Source organism: Doryrhamphus excisus, chromosome 19 (genome assembly GCF_030265055.1).
Source record: "Doryrhamphus excisus isolate RoL2022-K1 chromosome 19, RoL_Dexc_1.0, whole genome shotgun sequence".
In the NCBI taxonomy this organism is placed as follows: Eukaryota; Metazoa; Chordata; class Actinopteri; order Syngnathiformes; family Syngnathidae; genus Doryrhamphus; species Doryrhamphus excisus.
The window spans coordinates 645,377-673,360 of record NC_080484.1 but is presented as its reverse complement, the minus strand read 5'-3'; the positions used below and the strand labels follow the sequence as shown (position 1 = coordinate 673,360).

Here is a 27,984-nt window from a genome sequence, read left to right as displayed (position 1 = left end):
TCTTAATAATTTGACTTTATTCTCCCAAAATGACAGTTTTTATCCATTTCTGCTGGGTTTTTTTCTAACTATTTAGAATTTTTTCTTATAAATTTTCATATAATATTTAGACTATTAATATATATATATAATAATATAGACTAATAATATACCTTTTTACCCCAACCTAATTTTCCATAAATCACATCTTTATTCTCCGTTTTGGTTATAATGTTACAACTTTATAAAAAACACGTTTCCTCTTAATATTACATTATGCCCAGAATATTACAACTTTTTCTCATTAGATTATGTTTTAGATTAGGTTATTTTTGTTCTCATAATATTTTTACTTCATTCTAAAATTGCTGCTGCTGATTTTTCAATTTTTTCTGATTTTTTTCTGAAGTAATTTACATTTTTTTTTTTTTTAGTTTTAGTCTTTTTTTTTAGTTAAGAAAATACGTTATGCAATGAAAATTATTTTACTTTTTTTCTTGGTATTTCGTTACTCTTTTTTATCATTAGAATACAACTTTGTTTCTCTTATATTTTGAATATTTTTTTTTTTTTTCTGAAGTAATTTACATTTTTTTAATTTTTTTTTTTTACAGTTTTTTTTGTTTGTCTTTTTTTTAGGTATGAAAATTATTAGATTTTTTTTTCCTGGTATTTCGTTACTCTCTTTTAAAAGCCGTTATAATGCAACTTTTTTTCTCCTAATATTTTAATAACTTTTCTCTGCTTTGATGCTTTTTTTCTTCTTCCATTTTTAGAAAGTGGCGTGGGTCCCACTTTGGACCCTCCTGATTGAAGCCGTCAGCCGACTTTACTTGGACGTTTTTTATTGAGCACAATCAGTTACCATAGCAACACACACACAACCCCACAGCCCCCCCCCCCCCCTCATACCGGGGTAAATATCTACGCCGTCTCTGAATGTTCATCCAGAAGTTGAAAGATTGGTGTTAAAAAGGAATCGAACTACGCGCTGTTTAATAACTCCTAATAAAGTTCCATCATCTTCTCAGCTTGGGGGGGGTGGGGGGGCGTTCATTTATCCGCCGTGCTGCGCTTTTTGCTTGCTTGGAGCTCTTTCCAGACGTTCCCGCCTGCTGCTGTCCGAGCACCGAGACGCTCCCACTCAAACATCCCAGCACCTTCCCGGACACAAGAGCTTCTTGCTAGCGGCCATTAGAGGCTTTCCGGACGCCTGCCAGTGGAATTCTCCAGGCTTCCCAAGTCAGCTGTCCTGGAAGGGAAAAGGAAGAGCAGACGCTTCCGTATGAGAGCGATATCATAGCACGTCTTTCAGACTCTATGATAAAAACTGCTGTAAAAATCCTGTGCAATAACCGTGCAATAAACCATGCAATAAAACATGAAACAATAATAAAACAACATTAAACAATAAAACATAAAGCAAAATTTATTCTCAAAGCACATTTTCCATTGATTAAGTTTCTATTTGAATTATTTATTATTGGCTTTTATTTTTATATATATTTTTTACACATTTAAGTAATTGTTATATATATTTTTAAATGTTAACACTTATTTAGGTCATTTAAATGTATGTATTTTTATTATTTTTTACACTTATTTAAGGTGGTTTTATGTCATTTTTATTTAGTTGAACTTTGTTTTGGTTTTTTTTAATTTGGATGTTTTTTTAGACTTATTTAAGGCATTTTTATATTTTTATTTATTTTTTATGCTTTTTAAGTATTTTCTAATTTATGTTTACTTTTTTTACACTTTTAAGCCTTTTTAATTATTTAATTAATTATTTAGATATTATTTATTTAATCATTTGATTTAAAAAGATTTGGGGGCATTTTTTCAGAAATGGAAAAAAGCTGTCATTTTGGGAGAAGTCAAAATATTAAGAGAAAAAAGTTGTATTTTAATGATTTAAAAAAAAAGAGTAACGAAATACCAGGAAAAAAAAATTCATAACATATTTTCTTAACTAAAATTTTTTTTCAAAAACGTAAATACCGAAGCGTTTTTGAATAAAAATAATAATTCATGGCAAACAGGAAAGTGACGTCTATGACGTCAAATGTTTTGTTTAGTTTTGTGTGGAACGAATGAATTGGATTTACTGTACATGATTTATTTATTTCTTACAGGATAGTGTATTTGGTTAGAGAACGTTTTGGTTAGAGTCCAACCTTCTGGAAGAGATTAACGACTCTAACCAAAGTTCCAGTAGATTGTTATTTAACGACGATCCCTTGAAGTTGAAACATTACCTTCCCTCTTCGTGTGATCCGGCGATCCGTGATCTGATCTGTGATCTGATCCGTGATCTGATCTGTGATCTGATCCGTGATCTGATCCGTGATCTGATCTGTGATCTGATCCGTGATCTGATCCGTGATCTGATCCGTGATCTGATCCGTGATCTGATCTGTGATCTGATCCGTGATCTGATCCGTGATCTGATCCGTGATCTGATCCGTGATCTGATCCGTGATCTGATCCGTGATCTGATCTGTGATCTGATCTGTGAGCGCTCCAAGAACAGAAGCTTTGTTTTGGTAGTTCTCCCTGTGAGTGCGGTGTTTCATTTTGGGAAAGGTATGAGAGCCGGTCTCCGAGGTCCCCCAGCTGTGTTGGGACCACAAAGGTTCCGTCTGAGTGGCTTGGCTGATGGTGGCCCTCTGCAGGCGGACGGAGATCCTTTGGGCCGAGCCGGTCATCAGGGTGATGCTTTTCGTCTCCCGAGTCGGACTTGCTGAGGTCACCGCCGAGAACTCAAACACCTCGTCCTGGTCTACAGGAAGTCAAAAGGATTACCGAGGAACAAAATAAAACGGCAGATTGAGGAACTGGAACTGGAATGACTGAGCGGTACCGGCGGGCATTGAAGGGCTGCTGGGCAGCGAGCTGTGGGGTCGTCTGTCGGGGGTCACACATCCCAGGGAACCCGAACGCAGCAGCTTCCTGCAAGCCAGAACCAGGAGCTCCCGGCATTGTTTATGGCAGTTGACGCCGCAGTCTGTCCAGATGAAAATATCACTGATATTCCAAACAGGGCTTATTTTGCACTGAACAGGAAGTGCGTGTTCTGATGCTGTGAGGCAACTGGCCTGTTCAGGTTGTCTTAGAAGACGTAATGTCATCATCATCATCATCATCAGGCTTCATCAGTTCATGTTTAACGTTTAAAAAATATCAATACTGAAACAAATTGTATGGCTAAAAATGGCAAAATGAACTACAATTATTAGTAAAAAAGGACTGGAAAGGACAGCTCTGGTCTGAGATGATGGTGCTAAATTTATTCTCAAACATTTTCCATTGATTAAGTTTCTATTTGTATTATTTATTATTGCCTTTATTTTTTTATCTTTTTTTTTTTACACATTTAAGTAATTGTGATATATATTTTTTTTAAATATTAACACTTATTTAGGTGATTTAAATGTATGTATTTTTTTTATTTTTACACTTATTTAAGGTGGTTTGATGTCATTTTTAGTCATTTCATGACATTTGTATGTCATTTTTTATTTAGTTTAACTTTTTCTTTCTCACTCATTTTCTTTTTATATATTTTTTAGACTTATTTAAGGTGTTTTTATTTGTATTTATATTATCGTGTTTTTTAAAGTCTTTTAATTTATGTTTACTTTTTTACACTTTTAAGTCTTTTTAATTAATTTTTTAAATATATTATTTATTTAATTATTTGTATTTTTCAGGAAATTTTTCATTTTCATTTTTGTTGTGGCATTTTTAAATTTATTTTACATTTTTTACACTTTTAAGTCATTTTTATGATTTATTTGTATGCTTTTATGTAAGTGATTTGTGAGGGTTTCTGCATATTTTGTCATGACAGTTTTTATTTACATTTTTGTTGAGGCATTTTTTTATTTATTTTTAATATTTTACACTTTTAAGTCATTTTTTATGATTTATTTGTATGTGTTTATGTAAGTGATTTGTTTTTTCAGGACATTTTTTATTTTATTTTTTGTTGTGCCATTTTTTTTAATTTATTTTTAATTTTTACACTTTTTAGTCATTTTTTTATTTATTTGTATGCGTTTATGTAAGTGATTTGTTTTTTCAGGACATTTTTTATTTTATTTTTTGTTGTGCCATTTTTTTTAATTTATTTTTAATTTTTACACTTTTTAGTCATTTTTTTATTTATTTGTATGCGTTTATGTAAGTGATTTGTGAGGGTTTCTGCATAGACTGGCTATACAATAAAGTACCTTTGCACTTGTATCCTTGTTTGAGAATGCCCCAGAGCTGCGGAAGATGAAAAAAAACATCTTTCATTCATTCATTATTGGGAATTTTACCATATGCTTTCAAAAGTTGAACAGTATAGATGATAATTACAATGTATAAGATATGAATAACAATATTGTGTATGTGTGTAAGTGTTCAAGTCCAATAAGTGAACGTACAAATCCGGCGCAATGTTCACAGAAAGTTGGCTTCAGGTACGTCATTTCCTGGAAGTTGTGCATGAATCCTGGACCCATTTGACTCTGAAGCAGCGGGTTTGCACGAAGGAAGTAGGCCATCATCTCATCTTTACTGATCAACCCGTCTCTGTGACAGACACGCGAAAAAGTTTTTCCAAACTCAAATTATTACTAAAATTATGAGTCAAAAAATATCAATATTGAAACAAATTGTGTGGCTAAAAATGGCAAAATGAACTAAAATTATTAGTCAAAAAATATCAATACTGAAACAAATTGTATGGCTAAAAATGACTAAATGAACTACAATTATTAGTAAAAAAAAAATCAATATTGAAACAAATTGTATGGCTAAAAATGGCAAAATGAACTAAAATTATTAGTAAAAAAATATCAATATTGAAACAAATTGTGTGGCTAAAAATGGCTAAATGAACTACAATTATTAGAAAAAAAAATATCAATATTGGAACAAATTGTATGGCTAAAAATGGCTAAATGAACTAAAATTATTAGTAAAAAATATCAATATTGAAACAAATTGTGTGGCTAAAAATGGCTAAATGAACTACAATTATTAGTAAAAAAATATCAATATTGAAACAAATTGTATGGCTAAAAATGGCTAAATTAACTAAAGTTATTCGTCAAAAAATATCAATATTGAAACAAATTGTACGGCTAAAAATGGAAAAAAAAGAGTAACGAAATACCAGGAAAAAAATTAATTAATTTTAATTAATTTTAATTATTTTTTTAAATATATTATTTATTTAATTATTTGTATTTTTCAGGAAATTTTTCATTTTCATTTTTGTTGTGGCATTTTTAAATTTATTTTAAATTTTTTACACTTTTAAGTCATTTTTATGATTTATTTGTATGCTTTTATGTAAGTGATTTGTGAGGGTTTCTGCATATTTTGTCATGACAGTTTTTATTTACATTTTTGTTGAGGCAATTTTTATTTATTTTTAATATTTTACACTTTTAAGTCATTTTTTATGATTTATTTGTATGCGTTTATGTAAGTGATTTTTTTTTCAATTTTTTTATTTTATTTTATTTTTTGTTGTGCCATTTTTTATTTTATTTTTTGTTGTGCCATTTTTTTAAATTTATTTTTAATTTCAAGTAAAAAAATATCAATATTGAAACAAATTGTATGGCTAAAAATGGCTAAATTAACTGAAATTATTCGTCAAAAAATATCAATATTGAAACAAATTGTACGGCTAAAAATGGAAAAAAAGAGTAACGAAATACCAGGAAAAAAATAAATAATTTCCATAACAACATATTTTCTTAAGTAAAAAAACTGTATTGGCTAAAAATTGCTAAGTGAAATAAAATTCTTAGTAAAAAAATATCAATATTGAAACAAATTGTATGGCTAAAAATGGCTAAATTAACTGAAATTATGAGTCAAAAAATATCAATATTGAAACAAATTGTATGGCTAAAAATGGCTAAATGAACTAAAATTATTAGTCAAAAAATATCAATATTGAAACAAATTGTGTGGCTAAAAATGGCTAAATGAACTAAAATTATGAGTCAAAAATATCAATATTGAAACAAATTGTATGGCTAAAAATGGCTAAATGAACTACAATAATTAGTAAAAAAACATCAATATTGAAACAAATTGTATGGATAAAAATGACTAAATGAACTAAAATTATTAGTAAAAAAATATCAATATTGACACAAATTGTGTGGCTAAAAATGGCTAAATGAACTAAAATTATGAGTCAAAAATATCAATATTGAAAAGCATTGTATGGCTAAAAATGGCTAAATGAACTAAAATTATTAGTAAAAAAATATCAATATTGAAACAAATTGTATGGCTAAAAATGGCTAAATGAACTAAAATTATGAGTCAAAAATATCAATATTGAAACAAATTGTGTGGCTAAAAATGGCTAAATGAACTAAAATTATTAGTCAAAAAATATCAATATTGAAACAAATTGTATGGCTAAAAATGGCTAAATTAACTGAAAGTATGAGTCAAAAAATATCAATATTGAAACAAATTGTATGGCTAAAAATGGCTAAGTGAACTAAAATTATTAGTCAAAAAATATCAATACTGAAAGAAATTGTATGGCTAAAAATGGCTAAATTAACTGAAAGTATGAGTCAAAAAATATCAATATTGAAACAAATTGTATGGCTAATAATGGCTAAATTAACTAAAGTTATTCATCAAAAAATATCAATATTGAAACAAATTGTACGGCTAAAAATGGAAAAAAAGAGTAACGAAATACCAGGAAAAAAATTAATTAATTTTAATTAATTTTTAAAATATATTATTTATTTAATTATTTGTATTTTTCAGGAAATTTTTCATTTTAATTTTTGTTGTGGCATTTTTAAATTTATTTTAATTTTTTTACACTTTTAAGTCATTTTTATGATTTATTTGTATGCTTTTATGTAAGTGATTTGTGAGGGTTTCTGCATATTTTGTCATGACAGTTTTTATTTACATTTTTGTTGAGGCATTTTTTATTTATTTTTAATATTTTACACTTTTAAGTCATTTTTTATGATTTATTTGTATGCGTTTATGTAAGTGATTTGTTTTTTCAAAATTTTTATTTTATTTTATTTTTTGTTGTGCCATTTTTTTAAATTTATTTTTAATTTCAAGTAACAAAATATCAATATTGAAACAAATTGTATGGCTAAAAATGGCTAAATTAACTGAAATTATTCGTCAAAAAATATCAATATTGAAACAAATTGTACGGCTAAAAATGGAAAAAAAGAGTAACGAAATAGCAGGAAAAAAATAATAATTTCCATAACAACATATTTTCTTAAGTAAAAAAAATTGTATTGACAAAAAATTGCTAAGTGAAATAAAATTCATAGTAAAAAAATATCAATATTGAAACAAATTGTATGGCTAAAAATGGGGTTCAAGAACCGACTGCAAAATTCAGACCATGCATCTCCCACTCACTGATCTTGGTCAAAAACGCAGAAGGAGTCCAGGAAAGGAAAGTTAGCAGCGATGTTCTCAAAGTCTTCTTGGGAAATATAGCCATCGTGGTCGGGGTCATAATTCCTGAACACGGACTTTGCAAAAGCAGAGAAAAAAAAAAAGCTTTACACAGCAATGTACTAACCACACATACGTAGTACTACACTTCCATGAAGTACTTACATCCACCACTTTCCTGATGTGCTTATTGACCACGGAGGGGTTTGGCTTGGTGGTGACACCTGAGGCCCAGTCCAGGGGCACCAGGGTCTTGTTGGGAGTTGTTGGAGAGGTTGGCTGCAAGGGGACAGCAGAACCTTGGTTAGCATCCATTCCGTCCGACTCTAACCAAAACGGACTTTAACCAAATCAAATCGTCGGGATGACAGTACACTGAAACCTACCAGTGATTTTGGGTTCCGTGGTTCTCTCAGCAATGACAACTCATAAATCTCGTCTTCTGTGTAGTAAAGGTCCAAAGAAAGCTGGGAAAAAAGAAACGCATACGTAAAGATTCACCTCAAAGTACTGACTATTTCCTCTGATATCATGGAAATATACCATTTACTATATCACTATATTGACAGTTTAGTATCACCTCGTACTTCGGTACGTGACTAAAATTAAAATTAAAATTAAAATTAAAATTAAAATTAAAATTAAAATTAAAATTAAAATTTAAATTAAAATTAAAATTAAAATTAAAAATAAAAATTAAAATTAAAATTAAAATTAAAATTAAAATTAAAATTAAAATTAAAATTAAAATTAAAATTAAAATTAAAATTGTCATGACACTTACTATGGTACCCATTATGGCATTGGATGCTCATGTCACCTCCTACTTCGGTATGTGACTAAAAATAAAAATAAAATCTAAAAAAAGGTTTTTAATTTTATTTTAAATTTTAAAAAAATATATCATTTAATATTATATATTTTATAATTTTTATAATAATTTTTAATAATATTTTTTAATTACATTTATTTAAAAAATAATAAAAACTTATTTTAGGAAAACCTATATTAGGAAAGCAGGAAGTGAACAAATGTAAGAGTTAGTGATTGTAAAAGTACCAGATGGAGGGGTAGGATTTAATAAGCTTTGCTTCTTCCTACTCCTTTTGGACATGTGGAACTGGGAACTGATTATGGGATGCACTCAATTGGAATCTGATTAAAATTAAAATTAAAATTAAAATTAAATTAAAATCAAAATCAAAATCAAAATTAAAATTAAAATTAAAATTAAAATTAAAATTAAAATTAAAATTAAAATTAAAATTAAAATTAAAATTAAAATTAAAATTAAAATTAAAATTAAAATCATGTCATGACACTTACTATGGTACCCATTATGGCATTGGATGCTCATGTCACCTCCTACTTCGGTATGTGACTAAAAATAAAAAAAATCTAAAAAAAAGGTTTTTAATTTTATTTTAAATTTAAAAATATATATATCATTTAATATTATATATTTTATAATTTTTATAATATTTTTTTATAATATTTTTTAATTAAATTAATTAAAAATTTTTTTTAGGAAAACCTATATTAGGAAAGCAGGAAGTGAACAAATGTAAGAGTTAGTGATTGTAAAAGTACCAGATGGAGGGGTAGGATTTAATAAGCTTTGCTTCTTCCTACTCCTTTTGGACATGTGGAACTGGGAACTGATTATGGGATGCACTCAATTGGAATCTGATTAAAATTAAAATTAAAATTAAAATTAAAATTAAAATTAAAATTAAAATTAAAATTAAAATTAAAATTAAAATTAAAATTAAAATTAAAATTAAAATTAAAATTAAAATTAAAATTAAAATTAAAATTAAAATTAAATCCAAGGATGAAGAGTCTTGAACCAGTCATGATGTGCTATATATATCACTATATTGACACGCACTATGGTACACATTATGGCATTGGATGCTCATATCACCGAGTACTTCAGTACGTGACAAAAAATTACAAAAAATTAAAATAAATATTTTAAATTTTTAATTGTTTTTTAAAAAATATTTAAAAAATTAATAATATTTTTTTATAATATTTTTTATAATATTTTTTTATTAATTAAAAAAAAAACTATATTAGGAAAGTAGGAAGTGAACAAATGTAAGAGTTAGTGATTGTAAAAGTACCAGATGGAGGGGTAGGATTTAATAAGCTTTGCTTCTTCCTACTCCTTTTGGACATGTGGAACTGGGAACTGATTATGGGATGCACTCAATTGGAATCTGATTAAAATTAAAATTAAAATTAAAATTAAAATTAAAATTAAAATTAAAATTAAAATTAAAATTAAAATTAAAATTAAAATTAAAATTAAAATTAAAATTAAAATTAAAATTAAAATTAAAATTAAAATTAAAATTAAAATTAAAATTAAAATTAAAATTAAAATTAAAATTAAAATTAAAATTAAAATTAAAATTAAAATTAAAATTAAATCCAAGGATGAAGAGTCTTGAACCAGTCATGATGTGCTATATATATCACTATATTGACACGCACTATGGTACACATTATGGCATTGGATGCTCATATCACCGAGTACTTCAGTACGTGACAAAAAATTACAAAAAATTAAAATAAATATTTTAAATTTTTAATTGTTTTTTAAAAAATATTTAAAAAATTAATAATATTTTTTTATAATATTTTTTATAATATTTTTTTATTAATTAAAAAAAAAACTATATTAGGAAAGTAGGAAGTGAACAAATGTAAGAGTTAGTGATTGTAAAAGTACCAGATGGAGGGGTAGGATTTAATAAGCTTTGCTTCTTCCTACTCCTTTTGGACATGTGGAACTGGGAACTGATTATGGGATGCACTCAATTGGAATCTGATGCATGTTCTAATGAAATGAAACCATTACCAATTATGGATTTCAAACTTAAACCTCACCGTTAACAAGTAGATGAGGTCCATGTTGGGCTCCACTTGGGCCACGGCGCTCTGCATTGACACCAGCTCACTGAACATCATGTAGAGCTGCTGCATCTTCACCAGGTTGACCTTGCTGCGCCCTTCCACCCAATCAGGGAAGACCACGTGCACGGCGATGAGGTCCTTGAGGTGCACGCCCAGGATGGGGATTTTAAAGCCCCGGCACTCACTGAAGGCCTTGCGGTAGCAGGAATAGTTATTGTTGGAAGACACCAGTTCTGTCATCTCGCTCCACATCTGGGTCAGAGGTCATAAGGTCAACACAAAACAGTCTCGGGCCTGTCTTGGGGGTTCAAATACTTTCCCACTTTGTGGGTACACGCCCAAAAGGAGCTAAAGAGTCACCTTCACGACCTCTGCAGACAGATGGGACTGAGTCTCCTTCAGTCGGGAAATGGAGCTGTGGCTCAGCCCCCCCACCACCGCCATCAACGTGTTGAAGTTCTGCAGCTGCCGAAGTTTCTGATTGGGATACGGCCATTTGGATCAAATATTAATATTAATATTAATCGACATATATGGCATCGTTTGGTTGCACAGCATCCATATGCCGACATACTCTTTGCTGTTTGACATTCAACTGTACTGGCCTGCTGTTTATATGGCATCTGGAGATTGTTATGATATGCTGTGATAGATACATCAGCCAGGACATCAAAAGAAAACAAAAGAAAACAAAAGAAAACAAAATTAAATTAAATTAAATTAAATTAAATTAAATTAAATTAAATTAAATTAAATTAAATTAAATTAAATTAAATTAAATTAAATTAAATTAAATTAAATTAAATTAAATTAAATTAAATTAAATTAAATTAAATTAAATTAAATTAAATTAAATTAAATTAAATTAAATTAAATTAAATTAAATTAAATTAAATTAAATTAAATTAAATTAAATTAAATTAAATTAAATTAAATTAAATTAAATTAAATTAAATTAAATTAAATTAAATTAAATTAAATTAAATTAAATTAAATTAAATTAAATTAAATTAAATTAAATTAAATTAGCCGGAACTTGGGTCTCCAAGCTGTGTGTGGCCTGCGCGCTAACCAATAATATCTTTTTATTTTAATTCTCATTGGTATTAATAAACCATATGAATAAATATTACATATTTTGGAAATGACTAATGCTGTAGGTCCACATATGTATGCTAAAAAAATCAATATTATAAAATATTTGTTGTTTTTTGTCTCTTCAATGTTGATTTATCCTTCCCATTAAAAAAGAAAGTAAAAGGTCAACCACTGCAGTGGAGAACAGCCCCTGTCCATGGTGCTTACCTGGGCCACATGGATGTATTTGGTGATGACTTCCGCCCTGGACGAAGGTGTCGGTTTGCTCAGGACCATGAGTTGGACCCACTGGGAAACTCCATTGAACAGAGCGATGGAGCGTTCAAGTGTTGGGTTGTCCAGCAGGCAGCCGTGGATCACGTAGCTCTTGTAGTCAGGGAACTGGAGGCAGGATGGAAGCAAGGTTGAGGGATTTCATGGTTGTTGTTCAGGTGGTCTTAGAAGACCATAAGAACACCATTCTTCTTATGGAAGACCATTTCAGATCCAGAACGGTCCCATCCATCAATGATCGGGGGGAGGTGAGGATGGACTGCATCAAAGTCGGGATGCTTCATCTTAATGTGCCTCAAAATAAAAATAAAAATAAAAATAAAAATAAAAATAAAAATAAAAATAAAAATAAAAATAAAAATAAAAATAAAAATAAAAATAAAAATAAAAATAAAAATAAAAATAAAAATAAAAATAAAAATAAAAATAAAAATAAAAATAAAAATAAAAATAAAAATAAAAATAATCTTTGTATACCTTCTTTTTGTAATATTATGACTTTATTCGCACAACATTTGGACTACAGTCTCATATTTGTTTTACCCAATTTTTATAAAACAATATTTTGTTTGTTTGTTTCTCATAATATTATACTTCTATTACTAATATATCTAATATTTCTAACTAAATGGCTATTTTATAAAAATAAAATAAAAAAATAAATTAAAAAATACTTAAACAATATTAGAAAGCAGGAAGTGAACAAATGTGAACATCAGTTATATTCCTTCGAAACAGCGTTTCACAAAGTCACCTCATCAACCTCCCCACTGCATGTTTGGTAAAGTCAAAATATTACCTCGTTTAAAACGGAATGTCTAAGACAATTTCCCTGAAGGAATTAAGGAATCTTCATAACTTTATTATTACTTTACTTTATTACTTTAGTGCGGTTCATAAGCAAATTTCTTCCAAGTAGGATTATTTCTTTATAAAAAAAATATTTTCATAGTTGGAGCATTAAAGTAAAACATATACAACCTTTTAAATACGCCTTTTAACATGATTAGAGCCCTCTAGACATGATATATTTTACTTTTATTTACTTTTATTTACTACTTACTTTACTTTTATTTGATATTTTACTTCATTTAGAGATTCTTGTGCTTAAAAATGATTCACTTAAGCAAATAGATTCAACCACATAACAGCATCATATTTGAATATATCTTTGAAAAAGTGTGAAGGATTACTTTTTTTTGACAATAAATGATAAATGTATATTACGTAATATGTCATGGGAGAAAGATACACATACCGATATCCTCCTGAAGGATTTGAACTCCAAGAAAGTCAGGTGCTCCGCCAGCTCCATGGGCTTGAGGTGGTCGAACAACAGAGAAGCTTTCCCCTTCTTCACCTGCTTTTTACGCTGAGTCAACTTACGCATCCAGTCGTACGAAGGACTGCAAGAGCCAATCAGAGCGCGTCAAATCCATGTGATGAACGGAATCATAATATATGGCATAATAACAGTTTTTCAAGCGTATTAAACATTGTAAATGGCAGTGGCGTCGTTAGGCCTATTTTAGGGGGGTGCTTAAACCCCCCTAAATAATTTGATATTTAAAATTTTTTTTTTTTATTTTTACATTTTTTTTTTTTTTACAAATTTTACAAATTGTATATAATAGGGCAAAAGCAGGCTAATACTAGCCTACTAGTTATACCATGACTTTTAAAAAAATAGAGTTTTTTTTGCTAATATTTCAACTCTACGCTACCAAAATGCCAACATTTTAATATTGCAAGTTTATTCTCATAATATTTTACTTTTTTTGTATTTGTCTTGAGTTTTTTTTATATAATTTTTCCCCATTTCTAGTGTTGTGCTTTAAAAAAAAAAATAATAATAATAATTTAAAAAAATATATATATATATATATATATTTCAATTTTTAAAAATTTATTCCTACAATTTTGGGTCTCGCCACAACCTAATTTTCAGATTTTTTGGTTTCTCATAATATTACGTATGACTTCTAGACATTAGCGTTTTTTTCTGTTATATTATTATATTTCAAGTCAAGTTTCAAGCTTCTGAACTAATATTATAGTAATATAATATTATAGTTTATTCTCATAATATTCAAATTTATTTCTCTGATTTTTTTCTCTTAATATTTTGACTTTATTTTCATAAAATTACATTTTATTACGTATATTTGCTATTGTGTTTTTATTTATGTTTATGTTTTCATTCATATCCTGTGCATCTTGGGTGGGGCTAAGCCCCCCCCCCTCCTCAGAACCTAGACAATAAATTAAACCAATACATAAATAATAAACAGAATAAAACATCCCAAAAATCCCAACATTTCTGATTCTTTCCAACAGTCCAAAAAAGAAGCTGTAGTAATTCCACACATGATCAAACTTACTTAATATTTGTCCGATCACTTCGAAAAGTTATATTAGTGTCCGATTTCCTCGTTTCATTCACTATATTCTTGTAGCTGCAAATTAGCCGTATGACTCTACAACAACAACCGAGTCATACGAAAATTGGGCAGCCGAGAAACCAAAGTTTGACTGCACTTGAACGCATCGCATCCCAATGTGAGTCTACTGTAGATCTACATAGGAATGACCGTGACTTACATGGTGGAGATATCAATAAGTCTGAAATGCTCCTCACAGCCAAGCTTTGCGGCCACTTCTCGGAACTCCTCTGTGATCCTGATCAGACCCAAATCCAGGTTGAACTCTGCAGGGAACGTCACTATCCAATATCTGGACACACAAAGTAGCAGCCACAATTTGGACACGCGACCTCCGTGATTCGGCGCATGGTATCATGGTATTTGTCACCGACTCACCTCATTAAATAACAGATCTTTAGTCTGGTTCTCTGGCAGCCGTCACCTTTGCAGTCCCGGTACGTGGAAGCCAGTTAAGGATTATTTTCAAACCGGATAAGCATTCAACATAATACCAGTTTTATTCGGGTGCTGTGTTGGTGCCTCAACACTTCCTTATATGGGCATGCAAGGGGTATTAGCGCCGGAACAATGGCTGTCGGGTGCTAACTTGACTAAAGGGGCAAGCATCAGGCAGAAGTGGTTGGAGTTCCTGATTCCCAGCCAGCGTACAATACGAAGATGGAAACTTCATTCGTTTTCTGGGATGCTGGAGCCTATCCCAGCTGTCTTGGGGCGAGAGGCGGGGTACACCCTGGACTGGTGGCCAGCCAATCCCAGGGCACATATAGACAAACAACCATTCACATTCACATTCATACCTATGAACAATTTGGAGTCGTCAATTAACCTAGCATGTTAACCTAGCATGGAATTGAACCCGGGCCTCCTAGCTGTGAGGTCTGCGCGCTAAACCACACAACCGCCGTGCAGCCCCCATCCCAAGTATAATAATAAAAATCATAAAATTACAGTGGTGCCTTGGTTAACGTCATCAATCTGTTCCAGAAGGTCTGACTCTAACCAAAACGGACTCTAACCAAAGCAAATATTCTCATAGAAAATCATGGAAAGCCAATTAATCCATGACATATCTGGCTTCTAATGCTGGCTGCATTTGGAGTCGCCAATTAACCTAGCATGTTTTTGGAACGTAGCACCTGGTACTCGGAGTACCCGGAGTACCCGGAGAAAGTACCCGGAGAAAACCCACGCATGCACAGGGAGAACATGCAAACTCTGAGTGTGGAATTGAACTCGGGTCTCCCAGCTGTGAGGCCTGCATGGTAACCACTCGGTAAGTAACAGAAGAACAAGCTATAAGTAAGAGTTTCTAATCCTGTGTGAGCCCCGTGGGTTTCGGCAGCTGTCCGGACGTGCTCGGGAGCACTTGGGAGTGGGCTAAATTAAACAGACCATTTGCCATGTGTAAACAAATGTGTCTAATATGTTTCATTTGATGGTAGTATGATTACGATATTAGGTGAAAGGAGTGCGAAGGTGACTATAGGGCTGTTATTTCCTGTCTAGAGAGCTCTGGTAATGTTAACAAAGGCATTTAGAAGGTTAAGGTAAGATACGGAACGATGAAGGATATATGATGAGGAGTTTTCCAGCCAGTTCTGCCGACGTGACATACCAGCGATGCATGAGCAGAAGCATGCGAGGGAGGTTGGCCTCCAGCTCTCCGTTGTCGTCTTTGAACAGAAGCAGCAGAACACAAATGGAGATTGGACGCCATTGAACACAACATGTGTGAGTAACAGGGTGATATATTATGTCATATCATAGAGTATCATTATGTTCATCACTCACCAAATGCATGGATGGACTCGTTCAAGATGGCCTCAAGAGAAGCTTCCTTTCCCAGAGTTGATGTTGCCATGGTGACGGGCTGGAGCGGGTCACTCGTCCTCACCAAAGCATCTCTGACAGCAGCAGGAAATGTGCAGGCTGTCATCTACATTCGTCTTAAATAATCTTTCTTTGTAATATTATGACTTTATATTTGGACTATAGTTATATATTTGTTTTTACCCACCCTAATTTTTATTTTAACAATATTTTGTTTGTTGTCTCATAATATTAGGATTTATATTAATAATATTTCAACTCTATGTTACTAAAATTGCACTATTTTTCCTCATAATATTACTAGTTTATTCTCATAATATTCCAACTTTTTTTTTTAAAATTTTTGTCTTGATATTTTTGATTTTTTTTGTAAAAATTAATTTGTAAAAAAAAAGATTTTCCCCCCATTTCTGCTGGTTTCAACATTCGAATATGACTTTATTTATTTATTTATTTATTTATATTCCCATAATATTTATTCCCACTATATTATAATGTTATATTATTTATTTTATATTATTTTATATTATATAAAAATAGATTTTTTTTTGCTAATATATCAACTCTGTGCTACCAAAATGCCAACATTTTAATATTGCGGGTTTATTCTCATAATATTTTTTTTGTATTTGTTTTTGTTTTGAGTTTATTGTTTTTAAATAATTTTTCCCCATTTCCACTGTTGTGCTGTTAAAAAAAAAATATATATATTTCAATAAAAAAAAGTTCAACTTCATGCTACTATAGTGACGTTATTTTTCCTCATTATATTGCAATATTATTCTCGCAAAATTATAACATTTGCTGAATTTTTTCCATTATTTCGTTTTTGTTTATTCTTTTAAGTTTTTTTTTTAATTCTATTTTTAGACTGTGCCGAAAGAGCTGGTCGCACTTTGTATTATTAATAACCTTTATGACGACTTCACATAAACAGCTGCTGTATCCTGGATACAAAATCTCTATCAAATAAAGTTAGATCAACTTTGCTATCTACTATACTGTATATCAAATATGTATATATGTAATATATGTAATATATGTAATATATGTAATATATGTAAGATATAGAACGGGCTTACCCAGTGAAAAGCAGCAGGCCAGTAAAGCATCCGGACCACGAGTGCTTCCTTCACGGAGATATGTGCTTTTAGACGCCCCGAGCTGCAGTAGAGCACAGACTTGGTTAGACGACACAACAAAATACCACCTCCTCTTGTTTGTAAACACTGCAGGATTCCGGCCGTGTGACCACACACACACACACACACACAACACTGTAAAGAGCTGTCTAAAAATAAACCTTTATTTTTATAGACATGTATAAATAAAAGAAAAGACTTTGGTGGTTTTACCAGAGGAGCTCTAGAGAACTTTATAGCAGATGCACAACAAAAAACAACAAAAAAAGTCATTATTGTAAAGACTTTTTTCTAGGAAAAATAAAAATAAAAATAAAGATAAAAATAAAAATAAAAATAAAAATAAAAATAAAAATAAAAATAAAAATAAAAATAAAAATAAAAATAAAAGCGGTAGAAAATGAATGAATGAATGAATAATACATTTTAATAATAATTTTTTAAATAATTTTTTAAAATTTTTAAAAAATGTCATTGTATGGTCATATCACCTTTTTCTTCGGTACATGCCAGAATTTTTTTATTTTGTAATAATTTTAATTTTTTAAAAAATATAATTTTAAATAATAATTTATAATAATATTTTAATAATAATTTTAAAAAATTAATTTTTAAAAATTAAAAAAAAATACTTAAACTACGTATATTATGAAAGCAGGAAGTGAACAAATGTAAGAGTTAGTGATTGTAAAAGTACCAGATGGAGGGGTAGGATTTAATAAGCTTTGCTTCTTCCTACTCCTTTTGGACATGTGGAACTGGGAACTGATTATGGGATGCACTCAATTGGAATCTGATGAAAATAAAAATAAAAATAAAAATAAAAATAAAAATAAAAATAAAAATAAAAATAAAAATAAAAATAAAAATAAAAATAAAAATAAAAATAAAAATAAAAATAAAAATAAAAATAAACAAAACTATATTAGGAAAGCAGGAAGTGAACAAATATAAGAGTTAGTGATTGTAAAAGTACCAGATGGAGGGGTAGGATTTAATAAGCTTTGCTTCTTCCTACTCCTTTTGGACATGTGGAACTGGGAACTGATTATGGGATGCACTCAATTGGAATCTGATGCATGTTCTAATGAAATTAAACCATTACCATTACCATTACTTATAGTCCAAAATAAAGGAGAAAGAATTGTCCCACTTCAGTCGTGTTTGTCCACATGACGGCTGGACTTCCTGCTATTGTTTTCCCAACTTAGTCTTCCTGCCTTTCATGCCCGCAGCTAAATATGGACGCTACTACACAAGCTGAAGGGGAAAAGCAAAGCAGGAAATGTCTCACAATATGCGTGTGTGTGTGTGTTTGTTTGTGTGCACGCATGATCGTTTCTTTGTACAACAGTCTTCTAGTCCTACAAAATCCATGCTAATGTCAGGCAGTGAATGCACCGTGAGAGTTCCTAATTGGCACAAAGGCTGAGTGACCGGCTCTCCTCCTGGAGCATCACACTTTGTTGTCCTGCATGCTCGCCAGATCAGTGTTGATTGTGTGTGTGTGTGTGTGTGTGTGTCCCTCCATTGTTGTGCGAGTGTGTGAGCGGGTCAGCCCCGCGCTCTGATGACGTGCTTAGCATTGTTTTGTCTTCCAAAAATGTCTGCCTAAACAAAACACTAACTCCACATCCTGATGCCTGACTGGACACAAAGAATGGCAGCACAACTTTTATTGTCTCGCTCTTTCAAAGGCCTTCAGTGTGATGCTTCAATGTGTGTGTCTGTGTGTGTGTGTGTGTAGTTGCCCCTCACAATATCAATAATCAATGTTCAACAATCGTTCCCTCGCAGTGTCTCATTTTTTTCAGAAATTACTTCATGACTATGTCCGACATGATGGAGCGAAAAAAAAAGTTCTCCTCCCATTCAGTGTGGAAGTGGTACATTTTGGGCTTCTAAACATTAGAACTTGAGAAGAAATACACTTGAGGCTAATTGGTTAGCTAGCTAGTCTCGAGATCCCCGCAGCATTAGAGTTGCAACGTGGTATAAACAAGAATCATAGGAGTCACTCTCACTCTTATCAAGTGTGACTGCAAAATAACCCACCATGGGGCCAAAGATAGAGCATATAAAATTAAAATTAAAATTAAAATTAAAATTAAAATTAAAATTAAAATTAAAATTAAAATTAAAATTAAAATTAAAATTAAAATTAACAAAAAACAAAACTATATTAGGAAAGCAGGAAGTGAACAAATGTAAGAGTTAGTGATTGTAAAAGTACCTAACCCTAACCCTAACCCTAACCCTAAAATTAAAATTAAAATTAAAATTAAAATTAAAATTAAAATTAAAATTAAAATTAAAATTAAAATTAAAATTAAAATTAAAATTAAAATTAAAATTAATTAGAGCCAACGTTATTAGAGCCAATTCAGTTCATTTGGAGCTTTAATACATATTTCAGATATAATTTTTCATGTTGATTAATTAGTTTAAATCTGTGATTAATCTGGTTAAATATTTTTTAAAATTAAATTAAATTAAAAAAAAGTTATCCTCCCATTCAGTGTGGAAGTGGTACATTTTGAGCTTCTAACCATTACTAGAAGAAATACATTTGAGGCTAACTGGTAATCTGGTTAAATATTTTTAAATTTAATTTGTAATTAAATTAAATTTTATTTTCATGCAAAGCACTTTGTGCTACATTTTATGTTTTAAAAGTACTCTACAAATAAAGTTTGATTGATTGATTGATTGATATTTGAATTCATAATTTGGATTATTTATGCTATGATACCAAATACACACCCAATACACAAAATGTACCTCATAAATTTGGTAAATTTGAACAAGGTATCGGATCGGTATTGCCGATTTGACCAATTTTACGTAATTTTATGTAAACAAAATGAGTAGTATCTCACATCACTAGCAAAGAATGAAGTTGATACTAGTAATACGCTTTTTCACCGATAAGTTTTGACACCCCTGAATGAAGAATAGGGTAAGAATAGCTCCTCGTCAGCTACGTTTGATATCCGCCACGCTCTGTAATAAACATCCATGACAAGACTCCAAAACAACGAACATAGCAGCAGATAACTATGAACACACGAGTAAGTACTCTTACCAATGACTTGCTGCTTACCTTTCAGGGACGTGCACGCCAACTGCAGACCTCTACCGCCGTCCTCTGAGCTCACGTCATCGCACCAGCGTGACACGAAGAGGGCCATCCTCATGCTGTCTCTCTCTCTCTCTCTTTCTCTTTCACACCAAACATCTATTCATAGATTCTCTGTGTACTGGAAACAGAGTCAGCATGCAAATATCAACATGACTTCGCTAGCGGGACGGACCCACGGAGTCTGTTCCACCGGGATGACAGAAATACTCTCTTTCATCCTAAATATAATGATAAAAATCATAATAATACAGTGGTGCCTTGGTTAACATCATCAATCGGCTCCAGAAAGTCTGACTCTAACCAAAACGGACTCTAACCAAAGCAAATGTTCTCATAGAAAACCATGGAAAGCCAATCAATCCGTGACAGAAATACTCTCTTACATCCCAAATATTCATTCATTCATTTTCTACCGTCCGTGCTGGAGCCTATCCCAGCTGTCTTCAGGCGAGATACACCCTGGACTGGTGGCCAGCCAATCCCAGGGCACATATAGACAAACAACCATTCACACTCACATTCATACCAGTGGAGCCAATTAACCTAGCATGTTAACCTAGCATGGAATTGAACCCGGGCCTCCTAGCTGTGAGGTCTGCGCACTAACCACACGACCGCCATGCAGCCCCCATCCCAAATATAATGATAAAAATCATAATAAAAATACAGTAGTGCCTTGGTTAACGTCATCAATCTGTTCCAGAAAGTCTGACTCTAACCAAAACGGACTCTAACCAAAGCAAATGTTCTCATAGAAAACACAACTCGGTATTATTTGCCCTTCCTTCCTTCCTTCCTTCCTTCCTTCCTTCCTTCCTTCCTTCCTTCCTTCCTTCCTTCCTTCCTTCCTTCCTTCCTTCCTTCCTTCCTTCCTTCCTTCCTTCCTTCCTTCCTTCCTTCCTTCCTTCCTTCCTTCCTTCCTTCCTTCCTTCCTTCCTTCCTTCCTTCCTTCCTTCCTTCCTTCCTTCCTTCCTTCCTTCCTTCCTTCCTTCCTTCCTTCCTTCCTTCCTTCCTTCCTTCCTTCCTTCCTTCCTTCCTTCCTTCCTTCCTTCCTTCCTTCCTTCCTTGCAACAACATCACAACCAAGAATTAGGTTGTACAGTTCACCTGGACAGTTTCTTCGGCTTATCGTCGAAATAAAAGTAATCAAAATGTGATTGAAATGTTGAATTTAATTTAAGAGGTTTCACAAAAATACATCATTTCCTGTCTAAGAATCACAGCCACTCTCCAGTTTCAGGAACTCAGTCCCAAAAAGTGGAAATGTCAAAAAGCTCGGTCTGAAATGAAAGTGGAAAATACTTATTTGTCTTAGCAGATGCTTTCTATTTAAAGTCCAATGACGGAGGACACACCGCAAACCGAATGGAACACACAGAAGACTAAAATGTGCCAAAAGACAGGAAGTGGCGAGGTTGAGTGGGCTCACACTAGCTTTAAACGGGTGTGGGCTCAGGCCAAATGCGTGGACACCCTAAGACACAACTCCTGGGTCAGTGTCTGCAAATAGAAATAAATAAGACAATATAACCATTTTAGCCTATTTTAAAATGTTCTTGAGCCCCCCTAAATAATTTTATATTTTTTCTTGTTTTTTTTTTTTTTCATCAATTTTTCAATTTTTTTTAAATAAAAAAAATGTCTGACAAATGTTATATAATAGGGCAAAAGCAGGCTAATAAGCAAGACAATAAGGTAGAGCAGTGGTTGTCAACTGGTTTGACTGGGAGACACAGTATGACCCCTTCGATGCCTTTTTAGAGCACGCTCATCTCCAGCAGATATCTGCAGCTGTGTGTCGGACGATTGACGGACCTGGCGTCCTTCCTCTATACGGCCGAGATACGGCCGAGCCAATAGTGAGGTGCGTTCACATCATTCTTACATTTCTTTCCCCAAGTTCCAAAAACCCGCTTTTGGGTCCCGACCCGCCAGTTGAGAAGCACTGAGGAAAAGCGCTAAGAGAGAACCCAAACTTTGCTTTGCTCTTACCCAACTCAGCCGTCTTCCACGTCATCAAATATTCAGCTTTGCGGGAGCTTGATGCTAAAATAAAAACTTAACAGATTATTCTATGCAGGCTGGTGCAAAATTCGGAATTTGATATTTCAATTCCAGTCAATGGGCTCCACCCCTCTGGATGTTGAACCGGAATGACAGGAAGTGGAATAAAACTCCTTTCAGGCACGTGGGGTTTTGGCTTAAATATAAAAAAAATACTCAACTTAAACACAAATCAGTTTTCAATACTTAAAATAAAACATTTGTCCATAATTTTAACGCCACCATTCATCATATTTAATGATGTTTGATAGAAGATGTTTTTATTCTTAATCATCCACGAAAAACATTCTGCTGTAATTGAAATATGCAGCAATCCCTCGTCACTTTGTGCTTTGGAATTTTGGGGCTTCACTCTATCACCGTTTTCCAAATATACATTCATGAATAAATCAGGCTGTTTTTTAGTTGAATACGGAAAAAACACGGAAAAAAATAATAAATTCTACCCTTTTCTGTTTTTTTTTAGTAATTAGTAATATAGTTAGGTTTGAGGAAAATATCAGTTCCCGACTAAAAAAGGGACGAAACAAAAATTTTATTTCAAGCATTGCTTTCCCTTTGACACAAATATTTTTTTATCTAACACGCAGGCCACACAGCTAGGAGACCCGAGTTCGATTCCACCCTCAGCCATCTCTGTGTGGAGTTTGCATGTCAAATTTTTTTTTAAAAAATCAATGAAAAAAAATCAATAAAAAATATCAAATTATTTAAGAGGGCTTAAGAACATTTTAAAATAGACCTAATGACGCCACTGGCTCTTAGAAGTAAAAAAAACAAAAACATGCTAGGTTAATTAGCCACTCCAAATTGTCCATAGGTATGAATGTGAGTGTGAATGGTTGTTTGTCTATATGTGCCCTGGGATTGGCTGGCCACCAGTCCAGGGTGGACCCCGCCTCTCGCCCCCACGACCCTAGTGAGGATAAGCGGTAGAAAATGAATGAATGATTATTAGTACTACTAGTAGTAGTAGGCTAGTATTAGCCTTCTTATGGGCTCGCTTATTAGCCCTATTATATACAATTTGTCAGACTTTTTTTTTGTGAAATTTTTTTTTTAAATCAATGAAAAAAAATCAATAAAAAATATAAAATTATTTAAGAGGGCTTAAGAACATTTTAAAATAGGCCTAATGACGCCACTGGCTCTTAGAAGTAAAAAAAAAAACATGCTAGGTTAATTAGCCACTCCAAATTGTCCATAGGTATGAATGTGAGTGTGAATGGTTGTTTGTCTATATGTGCCCTGTGATTGGCTGGCCACCAGTATGTATGCCAAAATATAATGTATGCCAAATATGCATATGCCAACAACAGATGGGCCTCTCCAAGGTGCTGACAGCAATGCAACCCTCTTCCTGCCTGTTTTGGACGAGGAAAACAAAGCAAATATTGAGTGATTAACTCAATGTATTGCGTGATTAACTCATTTATGTATTATTATTATTGTCCCATGACTAGTGCCTACGGGACATTTTTTCTGCACAAGAAAGTCACGTTTTAATCTCACAAGATCTTGTCTGCGACTTTGGACTTGACTCGACGTGTCTTGTCATGACTGCAAGTCTTTGTTGAGACTTGAGACCAGCAAAAAAAAAAACATAAAATATGCTTAAATATGCATATTTTCTGAATAATAACAGGTGATATTCGACCATGAAACAGCGTGATCTATTAGTAAAACTGTGATAAGAGTGAAGCCGGGAAATTCGTGGCGAGGGACGACTGTACTGGCCCAGGACACTTGCAGTATTGCCCCCCCACCACCCCCCCATATCTGGCAGTGTCAAATAGCTTTGGTTTTTTGTTTGCTTTGATTACATTCATGAAGTATCAGAATCTCTAAAGAGTAAGGGGGTCACGAGACACTCAAGTCTATTTGAACTTTACTTTGAAGGAATACTGAAAGCAATGCACAGAGTGAACCCTCTTCCTGCCTGTTTGGAGGGCGGGGCACGAGGAAAACAGACACGCATGCACATGGCAATATACCAAAGCCGGCAAAATTTGCCAATTTTTATTTATTGTGTGATTAATTTATAATTGTCCCAAGCCTTGTGCCCATGAGATTAATTTTTTTTACGTTTTAATCTCGCAAGAACTTGTGAATAGCGACATCGTGACACCCTTACTGATGAAAATACTGCTGTAAAAAAAAGCACCTTCTTTGTTGGAAGCTTCTTGTTCCAAATATAAATGAGAATAATTACATAGCAATGTGATTAATCGCGACGGATCGCACAAAAAAATTCATGTAATGTTTGTAATTGGCCACCACTAAATAGAATACATTTTAGTTGAGTCAAAAATACCCATAAGATCTTACATATGTCATTAAATAAGAAGTCAGGAGTTTGGCCGTCTGCTTTCAGAGTCTCTGGTCGCCCACTCCACTCCACTCCACTCCACTCCAGTCCGTCCACACTCACTGTGTGTGTGTTGATCTTTGCCGTGCCGCCGTCTCCACGCAGTAGTTGGCTTTTTCCGAGGCGGCGAAGCCCGGAAGGCACTCGCATCGGTAGGAACCCACCGTGTTGACGCACTTTGCATTTTTACACAGCGACATGCGCTTGTTGAGTTCGGAACACTCGTTGACATCTGGAAAAAAAAAAAAAAAAAAAAAAAAGAGACATGCTTCGGTGTCTGACTGGCGTCGACATAAACGGTAAACAGACTTCAGGAGAAAGAGTGAATGTAAGGATTTGTTGTCCTCCATTTGTGAATACAGTGGAACCTTGGTTAGTGTCATCAATCCATCCCAGGTCGTACTCTAACCAAACCATAGGAAATCATGTAGAAAACTATAAATGTAAACACGTTTTTAATTCAATCATTCATTCATTTTCTACCGCTTATCCTCACGAGGGTCGCTGGAGCCTATCCCAGCTGTCTTGGGGCGAGAGGCGGGGTACACCCTGGACTGGTGGCCAGCCAATCCCAGGGCACATATAGACAAACAACCATTCACACTCACATTCATACCTATGGACAATTTGGAGTCGCTAATTAACCTAGCATGTTTTGTTTTTTTTTACTTCTAAGAGCCAGTGGCGTCATTAGGCCTATTTTAAAATGTTCTTAAGCCCTCTTAAATAATTTTATATTTTTTATTGATTTTTTTTCATTGATTTTTAAAAAAAAAAATACAAAAAAAAGTCTGACAAATTGTATATAATAGGGCTAATAAGCGAGCCCATAAGAAGGCTAATACTAGCCTACTACTACTAGTAGTACTAATAATCATTCATTCATTTTCTACCACTTATCCTCACTAGGGTCGTGGGGGCGAGAGGCGGGGTCCACCCTGGACTGGTGGCCAGCCAATCACAGGGCACATATAGACAAACAACCATTCACACTCACATTCATACCTATGGACAATTTGGAGTGGCTAATTAACCTAGCATGTTTTTTTAATGAGCCAGTGGCGTCATTAGGCCTATTTTTTTAAATGTTTCCAAATCATAAATAAACAGTTCATGCATGCGATCGCTGTCAATCACACATTGTCAAATGTTAATCGACCCTAATGGACCAGGTTCCACTGTCATGTGATGTCATGTTCTCTTACCGATGCAGGCCATGCGGGACAGGTCCAGCGTGTACCCGTCAAAGCACTCACAGGTGTAACCCTCCTGGACTCGAACACAGCGGCCGTTCTCACAGCCGTTCAGTATCCCGCACTCCTCCGCGCGCAAACCCTCAAAAGGCTGGTACGGATCTGCGGCATCAACAATGACAGCATGAAAATTCTCCATTTTGCCCAAACAATACAAATAACAACAATAATAATAATAACAATAATAACAACAATAACAAATAATAATTAGGGAAAATGACAGCACAAAATGGTGAATATATATATACAGTATATATAAACTGTTTCTACTGCACTGTTAGTATGTAAGTCATCCCTTGTTCATCATCATCTAAACACAGACTTTAACATTATTAGAGCCCTCTAGACATGAAATAACACCCCTATAGTTTCATTTCCGCTCCTATTACCCAATGTGGTACATATTGTAAAAAATAAGCAATTTAAGATATACATATGAGGATAATGAAAATATAGGATGGATGTGACTAACCACTGTTAATGGTTTCACCGAGGGAATCGATACGGTGTCTTATGAGGATGAGTTCCAGGGCTGGAATGTGAAGTAGCGCACTACAGCTTTCTCACACAAGATGGCAGCAAAAACCACTTTTATTCACATTCTATCAGCATGACTTCACTTAGTGGAAATCTCATCCAGTGTCGCTTTAGCGGCTTTGTTGCTAACCTCTAACCTAGACCTGTTTCTTCACGACCATTATGTTCGTTCCAATAAGCCAGGTAAAAAAAAAAAAAAAGTACTTACACTCCTCGTGATCGTAAAATGGCTGCTGATCAGGCGATGGTGAGTAGTCTGGGCTCACTTCGTATTCGTGAACCGGAGCAGCAACAAGAGCATCACGGCCGTAAGGATGCAGTCCACCAGCCATAGGAAGGTTACACATGGTGGCATAATCACCTAGGAGCAGTGTTGGACTTAGTTAGTTACTACTTACTTCTCAAAAAAAGTAACTGTTACTAACTGAGTTACTCCAATACAAAAGTAACTAGTTACTAGTTAACAGTAACTACCCCCCCCCAAACCAAAGACGGTACAATTACAGAGGTTTGCATTTATTGCAGTCGACAGGTGTTTCTATGGGTTTGAGTTGCTCACACAAGACAAAGTGGATAAAGTTTTTTCCGGGGACATAATGTACATTTTACCTTTGACATCAACGAGGTTAAAGTAGTGTCTGTACTTCCATTTGGCTAACGCTGTTTGGACTTCCGCTAAACACCCGCCCACCCAAGTTCTCTGATTGGCTAAAAACGCAATTATACTAAACCTGAGCCAATCCTCGTTGCTTATGCGCTCTAAACACCCGCCCACTTAAGTTCTCTGATTGGCTGAAGATGCAATTTTACAGCCAATCTTCATTACTCATGTGCTGTAAACACCCGCCCACCCAAGTTCGGCTGAAGACGCAAGCTTACTAAACCTTAGTCAATCTTCATTGCTTATGTGCTCTAAACACCCGCTTAAGTTCTCTGATTGGCTGAAAACGCAAGCTAACTAAACCTCAGCCAATCCTCATTGCTTATGTGCTCTAAACACCCGCTTAAGTTCTCTGATTGGCTGAAAACTCAATCTTACTAAACCTTAGTCAAGCCTCGTCGATTATGTGCTCTAAACACCTGCCCACTTAAGTTCTCTGATTGGCTGAAAACGCAATCTTACTAAACCTTAGCCAATTCTCATTGCTTATGTGCTCTAAACACCCGCCCACCCATCTTCTCTGATTGGCTGAAAAAGCAATCTTACTAAACCTTAAGCCAATTCTCATTGCTTATGTGCTCTAAACACCCGCCCACCCATCTTCTCTGATTGGCTGAAAAAGCAATCTTACTAAATCTTAGCCAATCCTCATTGCTTATGTGGTTATCTCGCCCCTCCCTTGTCACTCTGCAACACTCTCACACTGACTGCGTTGCAGATTAGCTATGAAGTCGATTATATATTTTTAGGCGGCTTTAGTAACGTGCAGTAACGGGGTGTTGAAAATTAGTTAAA

At 33.3% G+C, this 27,984-nt stretch overlaps 2 protein-coding genes across 8 annotated transcripts in view; both read right to left on the bottom strand.

Moving 5' to 3' along the window:
* Positions 1-83: 83 nt before the first annotated feature.
* On the bottom strand, positions 84-21,117 carry rasgrp3 (RAS guanyl releasing protein 3 (calcium and DAG-regulated)). Of its 3 annotated transcripts, XM_058056834.1 has the most exons (18): positions 20,268-21,117; positions 17,105-17,186; positions 15,984-16,096; positions 15,766-15,865; positions 14,568-14,630; positions 14,350-14,481; positions 13,007-13,154; positions 11,683-11,856; positions 10,738-10,854; positions 10,351-10,629; positions 7,839-7,919; positions 7,618-7,731; positions 7,414-7,529; positions 4,413-4,560; positions 4,215-4,251; positions 2,843-2,986; positions 2,238-2,761; positions 92-1,231 (listed from the first exon to the last, which is right to left on the bottom strand). In XM_058056834.1, exons 3-18 carry the CDS (start codon positions 16,051-16,053, stop codon positions 1,223-1,225), a joined length of 2,256 nt encoding a protein of 751 aa, XP_057912817.1. In that variant the 5' UTR covers positions 16,054-16,096; positions 17,105-17,186; positions 20,268-21,117; the 3' UTR covers positions 92-1,222. The 3 variants fall into 3 exon arrangements, with proteins under 3 accessions (XP_057912815.1, XP_057912816.1, XP_057912817.1); XM_058056832.1 differs by having other exon boundaries at positions 84-2,761; XM_058056833.1 differs by having other exon boundaries at positions 84-2,761; positions 20,250-20,274.
* A 341-nt stretch (positions 21,118-21,458) lies between these two features.
* The window catches only part of ltbp1 (latent transforming growth factor beta binding protein 1), a 58,577-nt gene continuing 52,051 nt past the window's right edge, over positions 21,459-27,984 (bottom strand). For all 5 annotated transcript variants that reach the window (XM_058057065.1, XM_058057066.1, XM_058057061.1 and 2 more), the window contains 3 exons: positions 26,737-26,889; positions 25,944-26,093; positions 21,459-24,970 (listed from right to left, as the gene is read on the bottom strand). In XM_058057065.1, coding sequence (XP_057913048.1) covers positions 24,798-24,970; positions 25,944-26,093; positions 26,737-26,889 — 476 coding nt within the window. In that variant the 3' untranslated portion in view covers positions 21,459-24,797. The remainder of the gene's footprint in view (positions 24,971-25,943; positions 26,094-26,736; positions 26,890-27,984) is intronic.

Bases quoted from the DNA above. Each gene is read 5' to 3' on its own strand.
- rasgrp3 (XM_058056832.1), bottom strand. From the start codon at position 16,053: ATGGCAACATCAACTCTGGGAAAGGAAGCTTCTCTTGAGGCCATCTTG. The intron at 7,732-7,838 runs GTAGGTTTCAGT...GTCCCCTTGCAG, and splicing joins CACGGAACCCAAAATCACTG to CCAACCTCTCCAACAACTCC. The intron at 4,561-7,413 runs GTGAGTGGGAGA...TGTCTGTCACAG, and splicing joins TGCGTTTTTGACCAAGATCA to AGACGGGTTGATCAGTAAAG.